Below are 13,681 nucleotides of genomic sequence, written 5' to 3'. Positions count from 1 at the left end.
AAATGAAGCAACCAATGCTATCAACTATCTATTATCAGATTGGGTTCATGTAGGCTGTTTAGCAAGTCTAAAGATGATATAGTTTAAAATCCTATCAGGCCTGGCCCACAGAGTCAACCATCTGCTATATTCAACAGGCACAATGTATAATGAAAAAAAGGCTATGGAGTAGCAGGGCAAAGGGCAATCAACAAATTATCTTGGGCATTTTTGTCCCGCATCAGAGGAAACAAATTAGTATGAGAAAGTCACAGGTCCACACAGACTTCAATCCAATTTGACTGTCATGATGTATAAATAAACATAAAAGGCAGATGGAAAAGAAGAGTATTTAAATTCCATTCAGTGTTACAAACACTTTCTCATTAAAATATAAATCCTTACCTTTGTTTGCCTCTTATTGGCCTCTCTTCTGGCTTCCCTTTCTTTCAATCTTTTCTCCTACAAGAAGAGGGGGAAAGTGAGTGATATACTTCCATCTATTAGGTGTAAATCAGACTGCACATTCATAACAGTTTTTTTAAATCCAAATGATTACTGAATATTTATGAGATTGGCATACATATTTGTAATCATTAAGTATGTGTCAAACAGAACTAGAATCAAATCCCATTTCTACCATTTACTATGCAATTTTGAGCAACTTATTTATATTCTCTAACTCTAATTTTCTCATCTAAACATGGAGACAACGGAAGAACATAATTCATAAAACTGGTATAAGAATTATATAAAATAAAATACATAAGTGTTTAGCACAATTAGGGATATATGACTAGTACACAATCAATGTTAGCTATTAGAATAAAAAGAAGGAAAAATACACTTGACTATTTCGCTTTTCCTCTATCTAAACAGAATTTATAAGGATATGAATCCTCATCTCTGGAGTTCTTAGAAAAGTGGCAATGTTTCCTCAAACAAAAAACAATAAAAGACTGTTCTCATAAAGCATGTTATTTCATTGAATTGCACTGTAATTTCCTCATTAGTTTTTCAATGATCAAAAACTTGACAGAAAATGCAACACTAACATTTTTAAATAAGAAAAAATAAATATGCACAATATTAAAATCCAACAAACTGACCCATCTAAAGTTAAAAAGAATTTTGTGTTAAATAAAAACCACTTTTCCTCTTCAAGAATAAAGTGTTAACATAATAAAAAGATTATTTTCAATCCAAAGTTCATAGCTAACAATTTAGATTTTTAAAAATTTTCTTTTCATGAAGTAATATGAAACTGCAAGCATGATTCACTATTATATTAAACAGCCATTAACATGAGAATTAACAAGTTTTCCTAATCAGAATACACCATCATATGTGCTTTACTATTCATGGCTTTCTCCAAAATTTAAAAGCTAATTCTAACACACACTCGGAACAGACCTGAGGTTGCTCTGCTGCTTACAGCATTGAGAAGGACAGACAATTGCTAATAATCACCTTATCTAGGTTTATAGACTTCTTTACGACAAAGTGAGAATATAAATGTTGAAAGTCTCAAAGAAAAGGGGAGTTCACAGATCTTAGAGATTCACTTTCTATAGCTTCAGATTGCACAACAAAAAATCTAAATTCTAAGTTAAACTAACAAGAATTCAAATTCAAACGGCAACAGTGAATGTGTCACACCCCTAATGCATAATGTTAAATTATGATTTTCTGTGACTAGTATTCTTTCTCTACTCCAGTTTTGGAGAAAATGGGTGTTACTTTGACTTCCAAATAAAACATACAACTAAAAGGGTAGGTAAAACTTAAAACAATGTGCAATTAATTATACAGAGGAACATGCTAAAAGATTACTTGAGAGTTCCAGGACCAAGGTCAGAGGAAAAGGAAAGATGAAACAAAAACCCAGATTTTGACTTTTTCAAAGAGCTAACTTAGTAAGTGACAGAGACTGATCTCAAACTTGGATCTTTGTATGCCAAGTCTAGTGCTTTTTTCCAATATATTCTAATAAAAATTAAAAAGTTGGGGTTTAAAAACTTTAACAGATGTGACTTTAATAACAAAAGAAAATAAGACCTAGAATTATTTTAACAAACAGCCAATTAATGCAATAGTTATTATCATACTCTATCCCTGAACTGGTTCTTTAAAGAGCTTAAGTAAAACCGTCTCAATGTTTCCTCAATTTATAGGAGAAAAAAAGGTAATTAGATAGCAGTTTCTAAACGTTTGCACCCAAATTTTCCATTAAAATTATCAATTACTGATTTTCTATAAACATTAACAGACAAAAATAAAAAAAGGAAGTAGCAAAATATTAAAGAAAAGAATTAAAAACAATTGATCATAATTATGCTTAGTTTGAGAGATGGCTTTAGTTTGTGGATGCATGTATTTGTAATTTTATCTCTTCTCTTTCACACACACACAATTTTATTCTATCTTCTAAAAAAAATAATTCTTATGTCTTAGGAGATAAAATTAAGCAGAGCAGTATTCTATGTTCTTCCACAAAGACATTCAAGCGTTGCGCTGCTTAAACTAATTTTAAAACTACAGCCATAAAAAAACATCAAATAACTGGAAAGTAATAAGTTGTACTTTTATAAGAATATATCTGCCCATTAGCACATTATTACTACTGTTCTTTTCTTACTAACAGTAATAGCTCTTAATTATTAAGTATCACCAGTGTGTTAGGCATTTTACATATATTTTTAAATCTGTTAAAACTTTAAGCATCGGCCAGTGTGCTCAATGGTTAGAGCATTGACCCCAGCACCAAAAGGTCTCAAGTTCAATTTCTGGTCAAGAGCACATACTTGAGTTGAAGAGTCAATCCCCAGCCCTAGTCAGGTTGTATGTGGGAGGAACCAATCAATCTGTATCTCTCTCATTGATGTGTCTCTCACATATTCTTTCTTTCCTTCTTTCTCTCTTTGTCTCTCTCTCTCTCTCTCTCTCTCTCTCTCTCTTCTCTCTCTCTCTCTCTCCCCCCCCCACCCCTCCCTTCCACTCGCTCTAAAAACAAATCAATGGAGCCTGGCCCTGGCCAATGTGGCTCAGTGATTGAACATCAACCTATGAATCAGTAGGTCATGGTTCGATTCCTGGTCAGCACATGTTAGGGTTGCAGGCTAGATCCCCAGTGTGGGGCATGTAGGAGGCAGCCGATCAATGATTCTCTCTCATCAGTGAAGTTTGTCTCTCTCCCTCCCACTTCCTCTCTGAAATCAATAAAAAAATATATTTTAAAAAATAATAAATCAATCGAAAAAATATCCTTAGGTGAAAATTAATAACAATAAAAAAACTTTGAGAGGTATTATCATTCTCATTTTATAGATGAGGTATTATCATTCTCATTCTCAAGCTTATTAAATAACTTGTCTGTTGTCACTCAGCCAGTAAGTGATGGACATGAGACTAAAACCTGGTCTATGGCGCCAAAGTCCTCAACTCCCTCGTCTATACCCCTCGCTCCTCAATTAGAAAGTTTGTTTAACTCTGTAGGTGCATAGTGATTTTGTCTTATCAATATGTTTTAGATAAATGTTGCATTTCCTTTTATTATTAATAATGGTCTGTTACCATATTGGTCTTTTCATCCTTTAGCATCATTTTTCTGCCAGCATTTTGTAGACATTATTTAATTCATTTTTGCCCATCTTAACAGATAATTAACCATGTTTAACGCTCACACAGATTTTTGTTGTAATTATTCTATAGCTGGCCTTCTCCTAACACATGAGAATATTTGAAAATGGCACTTCAATGTTTCAAATAACCTCAATATGTTCACATCAGAAAAACCATTTCTATAAAAGTAAACATAAGCTCTTACTCTTCAGCTTTTCGTCTAGCCAATTTAATCACAGCACACACAAAATTATATTGACAATTTTCCACTACTACTAAACTCCATTGTTAATTATTATAGTCAGTGAAGGATATTTCAAATTTCAGATTTCAATTGGCTATCAGAATTCAGATATGCATGCCAATGGGACAATTCTTTCTTTTTGAGATTTATGCCACAAGCCTTAGACAGATCAGAGATATCTATGAAACTCAAGAGCAAGAAAAAAAAAATAAAACTTTTAATATGGGGTGAAACAAAATTGGAAAAATGTACATTATCTTTAAAAGCCATGTTAACACTCTGAGAAAAGGCAAGAGTAAGAAGTAGTCTTTAAACAGAGAAGAACAGAAAAGTAGAATTATGATAATCCAAAATTTGGGCAATGAATATTGGAAAGTATGATTTTTTTTCCTATATTACGGCAGGAAAATGTATTTTTAATAAGGAAGCATATGAATTATACTTGCTATAATGATAAAAGGTTGGAGCACAATTACTTGAGGTGAAAATATAATTGAACTTTATCAGATTCAATAACTGAGGTTTCCTCCCACCCACCTTAATTTTATGTAGTTCAAATACTTTAAATCCTTTAGTTTTCTGTTTCATTCTTGAGGATAGATTAGTACCAAAAGCTATTTTATGCCATACAAAAAGAAGGCAATGTTTTATCTTTAGTTCTGCCATGCTTCAAATGATTAAGTATAAGAGCATGAAATTCAGTAATAAAATCAAAATTAAACAGGACAGGAAAACAGAAAAATCACATTTCAAGCTACAAAATACTCCCTTTATAGATGTTATACTTCTTTGGGTGTCTCAAATACTATAGTCCTTACCTTCAAGAAAAGAAAGTGCCATGAAATATGACTTTCATCAGCAGTCAGGACTACGTTATTTAAATAATTTTTATTCTGTCAATCTTGGAAATTTGTAGATTTGGAAAATACAACTCAAATTTCAGGAGGTGGTAGAAGCATAACTTATTTGAATGAGTCTTGGGCAACTATGCCAATGAGGTAAGGAACTAGGTTCCCAGCTGTCACAGAGAAGGAGGGAACATCTATCCTCATTTCAGTATTAAAGGAACCTCTTTTTCAGGAAAGAAAATTGGTCAATAAGAGTACATAAAAGAAGGATTACAAAGATTTTTTGGCTCTGAAGATACCTCCTCTCCTCCCAAAAAAAAAAAAATCATAAATCTAAAACCCTCCCAGGAACTTGGAACACAACAAGGTTCTCTGCTTTGTTACCTATTCATTTAAACATCATAAATATTGGTCTTCAATATACAAATCTGTTAACAACTATAACAAGGATATGAAGACAAGGAGAAAAATTTACATGGAAACACTGATTCACTAATTAATTCTTTCAAATATTTGCTGAGCAACTATGCATCAGGCCCCATGGCAGGCTCTGAGAATATAGAAATGGGCAAAACAAATTCAGTCTTTGTAGTCTGTGAACTGATCTTGTCAGACCCCTTACTTCCATTAGTACCAAACTCTACTCCTGCTCCTTAACCCCAGTCTCAGTTATCATCCATCAATTTAACAACCACTGCACCTCTCAAACACCATGTGCTGTTAAAAAAAAAAAAAAAGGCCTGTAGCCCTGGCTGGTACTTGTCAGTGGTTAGAGCATCAGCGTCAGCCCAGGAACCTAAGGGTTTAAGGTTCAATTCCCAGTCAAGGGCATGTACCTGGATTGCAGGTTCCCTCCCCAGTCCTGGTTGGGGCACATGTGGGGAGGCAACCAATGTGTCTCTCACATCTTCACATTGATGTTTCTCTCTCTCCCTCCCTCTCACTCTCACTTTCTCCCCTTCCCTCCCTCCCTTCCACTCTCTCTAAAAAAAAAAAAAAATCAATGGAAAAAATATCCTTAAGATTAACAACGGCAAGAAAAAATAATTCCATAAAACAAACAACTTAATAAAAGCAGAGATAATAAACAGCTCAAAGACTTGCCACACAGTTGATAAAATCTATGCAATTTTGAATATTTGTCTCATTTTATAGCTGTAATTAAGAAGGGCTCAAGTACTAAGATGTTGAACTGAGTGAGGATCACAAGATGCTCTAAGCTCATGAGAATAAGAACAGAAACCTCCCATGCAGACATTTCCAAATTCTAGGCAAAGGTTCTGTAGTAACAGGCCAGTTCTTTTTTTATAACAGACCTGGCTGGGATGGTAAGTAGGAAGAACTGAAAGTGCAAGGGGGGATAAGCGCTTCTCTTTTCCTTCTCTGTAAATAAGCTTTTTTTTCCCTTTATTGATTAAGGTATTACATGTGTCCTTACCCCCCATTCCCCCCCCCCAACCCCCACACATGCCCTCACCCCCCTGTTGTCTGTGTCCATTGGTTATGCTTATATGCATGCATACAAGTCCTTTGGTTGATCTCTCCCCCTTACCCCTACCCTCCCCTACCTTCCCTCGGAGGTTTGACGGTCTGATCAATGCTTCTCTGGATCTGTTTTTGTTCATCGGTTTATGTTGTTCATTATATTCCACAAATGAGTGAGATGATGTGATATTTATCTTTCTCTGACTGGCTCATTTCGCATAAAGTCCACTTAAGAATTAAGTCTTAGATGCTTAGTCCCTTACCCTCATGATGATATTTCTGACATTATTAAAATTTCATAACACCATATAAGGCAGACCAGACTCTGACAATGCTTTAGACTCTTTAAGGGCCACAGCTACTTAAAAATGGATTTCTGGTACTAATAACTACATATCTATGCAATGAACATTCAGGGAAGGTAATATTAATATGGGGTCCTAAACTATAAACTATTAACCACAATTTTTTTTATTTGCCATGGAAACATGAATAATTTCCATCATTTATCATTCCTCTTCAAAATATTCCACTCTTATTATCCTCCACCTTTTTTATTCACTGCTTCAGAGTTACCTTGTTGTAAGAGAATGCTTGATGTCAAGTTTGAGATAGGCAGGAACACTGCTGAATAGCTAAAACAAAGTCATTACAGTAACAAAGGCCTTAGTAAGAGTCCCAAAGCTGCTATTTATAAGCTGTAAGGGCATTAGAAAAATTTTTTGACCCTTCCAAGTCTAAATTTTATCATCTGTAATGTGAGGTAAGCTCACATATTTCAGAAGTTATTTTTTTTTAGTTTTTTAATAAATCTTTATTGTTCAGATGATTACAATTATTCCTCTTTTTTCCCCCCATAGCTCCGCTACACACAGTTCCCACCCCACCCTCTGCCCTAACCCCCCCACCACTGTCCTCATCCAAAGGTGTACGATTTTTGTCCAGTCTCTTTCCACACCCCTTTCCCCCCAAGAATTGTCAGTCCACTTCCTTTCTATGACCCTGATTCTATTATATTCACCAGTTTATTCTGTTCATCAGATTTTTTATTCACTTGATTTTTAGATTCACTTGTTGATAGATATGTATTTGTTGTTCATAATTTTTATCTTTACCTTTTTCTTCTTGTTCCTCTTCTTAAAGAATACCTTTCAGCATTTCATATAATACTGGTTTGGCAGTGATGAACTCCTTTAGCTTTTTCTTATCTGTGAAGCTCTTTATCTGACCTTCAATTCTGAATGACAGCTTTGCTGGGTAGAATAATCTTGGTTGTAGGTTCTTGCTATTCATCACTTTGAATATTTCTTGCCACTCCCGTCTGGCCTGCATAGTTTCTGTTGAGAAATCCGCTGACAATCGTATCGGTGCTCCCTTGTGGGTAACTAACTGTTTTTCTCTTGCTGCTTTTAATATTCTCTCTTTGTCTTTTGCTCTTGGCATTTTAATTATGATGTGTCTTGGTGTGGTCCTCTTTGGATTCCTTTTGTTTGAGGTTCTGTGCACTTCCTGGACTTGTAAGTCTATTTCTTTCACCAGGTGGGGCAAGTTTTCTGTCATTATTTCTTCAAATAGGTTTTCAGTATATTGCTCTCTCTCTCTTCTTCTGGCACCCCAATAATTCTGATGTTGGTACGTTTGAAGTTGTCCCAGAGGCTCCTTACACTATCTTCATATTTTTGGATTCTTTTTTCTTTTTGCTTTTCTGGTTGGGTGTTTTTTGCTTCTTTGTATTTCAAACCTTTGACTTGATTCTTGCAATCCTCTAGTCTGCTGTTGGATCTCTGTATATTATTTTTTATTTCAGTCAGTGTATGCTTAATTTCTAGTTTGTCTTTTTTCATATCCTCAAGGGTCTCTAAATTTATCGTCGGCCTTTTCTAGGAATTTCTTGAAAAACCTTATAACCGTGGTTTTGAATTCTATATCCAGTCGTTTGCTTTCCTCCATTTCTTTCATTTGTGACCTGTTTCTTTGTCTCTGCATTTTGGCTGCTTCCCTGAGTTGATAGAGTGGCTGTGTGTGCTAGGTGTCCTATAGGGCCCAGTGGCTCAGCCTCCCCGGAGGTGAACACTCTTGGTGCACCCCTTTGTGGGCTGTGTGCACAGTCTTGTTGCAGTTAAGCCTTGATGTTGGTATCATTGGGAGGAATTGACCTCCAGGCCAATTGGCTGTGAGGATCAGCTGTGTCTACGATGGGAGAACTTCTGTGCTGGAGACACCCTTATGAGACAAGACTTGCAAAGCCTCTGTGCTCAGCTTGGATGGGGCGGAATCTCAGGGTGGAGCAGACACCAATGGCTTCCCATCAGCCCTGCCCTAAGAGGCCCCTGGGTCTCAGTGTCCTGCGGCCCTCGAGTTTCACCTGCTGCCAGACAGTCCAGTTTACATGCGCGCGCACACACACACACACACACACACGAAGCATTTAGTGCAGGGCCCAAGTAACTAACTGTTACCACTTGTTATTGTTAATGTTCTTGTTACTACTATTCCTAAGATGCCTAATTACTGTTCCCCTCCTTCTTGACTACGATATAGATTATGTTTAAGATACCTAGATTACATGCCAACTAAATTCTGTGTCAACAAGATAGATTTTTTAAAAAGTCCCTTTACTTCTTTGCTTACGTTCTAATATTCGTGCTACTAATAAATGGAATCCAAAGCAATGATGTGCTCTCTCTCGGAGCAGTTCAGAGTCACATCTTGAGACAAGGCTGTGTTACGAAAACACACAATCCAAAGTGGATTGAGTACTCCAAGTAAATTTCAAGGGAATTAAAGAAAACTTCGTAATGAATTGCTTCTTGACTCTCAGCTATTAAAGCAGATATTATCACCCTAAACACAAGTAATCTTTCATAACTAAGAACGATGACATACACCACAAAGCAGACATTCACTCCATTAAATTAAAAACCTTTCAGTAATGTGATTCATGACCCATCTTTCACAGTTCTGATTGAATTACCAAAAACACAATGTTTTCACGCAAAAGCAGTGTTTTTGCCTATATGATTTACTAATGACTTCATATGCAAAATTGTGCTATAATTTTACTTCTGATGAACAGTTTCAAGAGGTTCAACAGGGAAAATACTAATAGGCCTAGTGAAGTACAGTTACTTCTGAATTGCCAGGGGAAGCTAAAAACCGGAATGGTCTCAGAAGAAAATAATGCCTTCTGAAAAGAAATAAAACTGCTAACTAACCCAAAGCAGTTGTAAAAGGGCCCCTGAAGTCCACCAGGTGTGTAACTATGAGTTCCAACAAGCAGGCAGATAATCTTCTACTCCCAATGATGCTGTAATTTTTGTGTTGTTGTTTTGGGTTTTTGTTTTTGTTTGCTATAAACTAGTTAAAAATTCTTAGTGCTCACTTTCTAAATCTTTAGAAGAAAGATATTTACTGGAGTCACAATACTAATAAATATTACAGGGCTTTCAGAATTTGGTAGATGAAAATATGAGTCAAGAACAGATGTAATAGCATGGAGGAAAAGAGGTAGGAAAAAAAAGGATAGCTGAATCCTACATTACAAAGACTGAGTACGCATTCAAAACTACGGTGAGAGGCTGTTAATTTTCAACAGCAGGAGCAAACAACTACTTTCAAAAAGAATTACTAACACTAAATTCACTTACATATTAAATATCTTATCGTTTTAAACCAAAAAAGATAATCATGAAATATTTTGAACATAGTCAAACTACTGAAGGAATACTCCTATGTTTATGAAAACTTCCAAAATTGGCACAATAAATAGGAAAATAAATAAAAATAAAATTGACACATTTTTTAAAATGTAGTATGTTTCAAATATAGAATTATATTATAGATTTTTACACACTTTTCTTTCCACATGTAAAATTAGTTCAGTCACATTCCTTATTCATAATTTTGTGTCAAAAGTTTCTTTACCTTTTCTGTCTTCATGAAGTAAAGCTTATTCCTAGGCCCTAAAGTTAGTATTTCAAGTATTCTTTAGGGACATAAAATTCTTCTCCATATACTTTCATAAAAATAACAAATTAGAAGTGACAGCTTTAAGGAAAATATAATTACAGTTGCCCAAGGTAATATCTTATGCTAGAAGAACTAAGAATTGTCATTATAGTAAGTAATATACTTAATTAGGAAAAAAATACAAATTCAAAACAAATACCGTGTTCAGTTAGAGAAATTAAGATAATAATTAAAAATTAATCTGTGTGGTATTATTAATATATTTAGTTTTTGAAGTAAAAGTTAGTAACCAATACTTGCAAATACTTACATATGGATAAATAACTTTACTGATAAAAAATACCAAGAAATTAATCATATTTGTGTCAAGAAGCATTTACATTAAAACTGAATATAGAGGCCCTGGCCAGGTAGCTCCATTAGTTAGAGTGTCATACTGATACTCCACTTTTGCGGGTTTGATCCCTGATCAAGGCACACACAAGAATCAACCAATGAATGCATAAGTAAGTGGAACAACAACAAACTGAGGTTAGACTCTCTCTCCTCTCTCTCTCTCTCTCTCTCTCTCTCTCTCTCTCTCTCTCTCTTCCCCCTCCCTCCCTCTCATCCCCTCTCCCTCCCTTTGCCTCTCTAAAGTCAATAAAAAATAAAAATTTGCCGAAACCAGTTTGGCTCAGTGGATAGAGCGTCGGCCTGCGGACTCAAGGGTCCCAGGTTCGATTCCGGTCAAGGGCACGTACCTTGGTTGCGGCACATCCCCAGTAGGGAGTGTGCAGGAGGCAGCTGATCGATGTTTCTCTCTGATCGATGTTTCTAACTCTCTATCCCTCTCCCTTCCTCTCTGTAAGAAATCAATAAAATATATTTAAAAAAATAAAAAATTAAAAAAAATAAAAATTTAAAAAATCTAAAAATTGAATATAAATATAGAGAAGACTACTTTATAGTTATTCCCTTGTACGTTTTTCAGGCAACATATTTTCAACCTCCAATATGGAAGGCATGCCATGATCACTTTGTGCAAAATATACCTATTTTATATAAAATAACTTTTGATATGTTTTAAAAAAGGCCTTCATATTTCTTTTACTGCTGGCTACAATTTAAAAATAAAGTATAAAATGTTCTTATGCCCAATCTTCCCCTAGACAAATATTCAAAGTAGACCATGAGCTGAAACATAACAAGCTACTGACACTCTTAGTATTATTAAATATTTTAGTAACAAATATTAATGACAAATTTCCATGTAAAGTACTATCCTATAAGCAGTAATGCAGGAAATGTTTAGTTCTCTCAGTAACATAAATATCCAGCAACGGCAACCAGTACATTTCAGGTTCATTAGTTCTATTTCTGAAATGTTTTTCTCACAGTTCATTTCTATCCCTGAAGCTAACTCCAATATCTACTTTTTCTTATTCATCAAATGCTACTGTGAAGCTGCATCAAACCTGAAAGAAATGAGAACTGCTGCTCTTTTAAAAGAAATTTCTCCTGGGCGATTAAATGATTACAAGGTCAAATAGGAGTCAAAAACTATAAGAACCCTGCTCAGGATACAGTTAATAAAGGCCTCATCAAAAGGATTGAACGTTCTTTAATGCAGAACTTAATATTATAGCAGTGATTCTTGGTTATGATGTTGTATTCCCCTGACATCATGCACTGTCTCAGGAGCATGCTGCAGAACTTCTTTAAAAATGTAAATTTCTTTTTATTTCATTAATCGACTCATTTGTGTAGCAAAATGGAAATTAAGTAGTGTGAAAGGAGAGCAACATCATGAGTAATCAGAATGGAATAACCCATTTCAACATAAAACTGCCAAGTTTAAAGCCAACGGGGCACGTGCTTTATAGTAGCACTCCCTTTTACAAGGTTTTCTTTTTTTTTAATATAGTAAGTTTAATCTTATATGCATTACCAAATCATTGCAATGGGGGGAAAATGTAACCATTAAGTTGAAGCTTAACACAACACTAATGTCGCTCAAGTGGGTGACTGGTGAAACACACTGTGGTACATCCATAACATGAAATACTACTCAGTAATAGAAAGAATAAAGTACTAATTCCCACAGTGACTTAGATGAATTGACAGAGAATTACCTGAGTGAAAAAAGCCAATCCCTAAAGGCTGCATACTACCTAGTTTCACTCATGCAACATTCCTGAAGTGACAAACTATAGCAATGGAGCCCGTGGGATCTCTCTGCAGTACTTCTAATGACTACATATGCAACTGCAATTATCCCAAAACTAAAACTTTAATTTAAAAAAAAAAAAAAAAGCATATCTGGTGACACTCTCAGAAACCAGTCAGTATACAGAGCCTCTACCAATCAAAAGAAGAAATAGATAAAAGGACAAAATAGCCACCAAAAAAGAAGTGTCAGAGAAAACAATAAAGTGATATGATTATTAATGAATATGTAATGATATTTAGATATATATATAGGGACATATTAAATTTCTCTCAGTGTTAATTCATGATGGAAAAAGCTTACCCGATGCTTTGCCTTAATTTTCTTTCTATATTCTTCTTTGTCAAATTTGTCCTCTTCTTGAAGCCTTTCCTTTGCTTTATCCAAATTGATACCACCAGTGTCGTCCTCTTCCTCAGTGTCCTTCGAGACAGACTTCTGCACCTGTGGCCACTGCTGAACCAACTGCGGACAAGAAAAGATTCAGTATGGGACAGGGGAAAGGGAGCATCAGCAGAAAACCATTTCCCTTTGTATAAGGATTTTGAACCAGTGCATATGCACACTCTCTGCCTTACTACCTATATGTTTTAAACTTTCTAACAAACGTCATCATTAAAGTGAGCAAAGCCACAGAAGACTGTCCCAATTGGGAGAAAGCAATGCCACCATAACCCAATGAGGGGAAGACTGAAGGAAAATTTCATAAATTAATGTGGAGGAGCAGTAGTCACCTCAGGTCATTTCAAGCAGTGTTCTCAGTATGCTCTAATTCAGCGGTTGCCAACCTTTCGGACCTCAGGGACCACCAGTGGTCCACGGACCACCGGTTGGCGACCACTGCTCTAGTCCACTGACTTGGCTCTGAATGTGCATAGGCCACAGCCAGGCTGCCTGAGAGCCCCCTCCCACCAGCACCAGGGCCCCTCCAACACCTCTCTCACTGTACTGGGTTGCTTTATGTTCCTGGTTTTCTCACTAGAATTTATCTCCTTGAGGACAGTTATATGTCTTATTCATGTATTCTCAGAGCCCAACACAGTATCTGGCACACTTTAGTTGCTCAAAATTGATCAATGGATCACATATCGGCTGGTACCACACATAAAGACTGAAATAACTAAGTGAAAAGGAGAAAATTAGTCTAGATCTAGGCCTGCTCAGATCTGCATGACTTTACACATATAGTGTATGGCTAGGAACAAGGTGACATAGAAGTCAGGGCACTGATCTGGGAGTTGGGAGACCTGGCTTCATATCCTGCCTTTCTCAGCTCACTGTACAATCCTGAATAAATTATTTAATCTCTGGGCATCTGTGTCCTTG

General features: G+C 35.7%; 1 protein-coding gene across 1 annotated transcript in view; it reads right to left on the bottom strand.

Annotated features, from left to right (window-relative positions):
- The window catches only part of DDX10 (DEAD-box helicase 10), a 256,489-nt gene that overhangs the window by 78,461 nt on the left and 164,347 nt on the right, over positions 1–13,681 (bottom strand). Inside the window, exons 15-16 of the mRNA XM_008156071.3 lie at positions 12,659–12,820; positions 385–441 (exon numbers count right to left, since the gene is read on the bottom strand). Coding sequence (XP_008154293.2) covers positions 385–441; positions 12,659–12,820 — 219 coding nt within the window. The remainder of the gene's footprint in view (positions 1–384; positions 442–12,658; positions 12,821–13,681) is intronic.

Source organism: Eptesicus fuscus, chromosome 13, assembly GCF_027574615.1.
Source record: "Eptesicus fuscus isolate TK198812 chromosome 13, DD_ASM_mEF_20220401, whole genome shotgun sequence".
Taxonomy (NCBI): Eukaryota; Metazoa; Chordata; class Mammalia; order Chiroptera; family Vespertilionidae; genus Eptesicus; species Eptesicus fuscus.
Note: the sequence above shows the minus strand (reverse complement) of the source record. Positions and strands in the feature narration are given on the sequence as shown.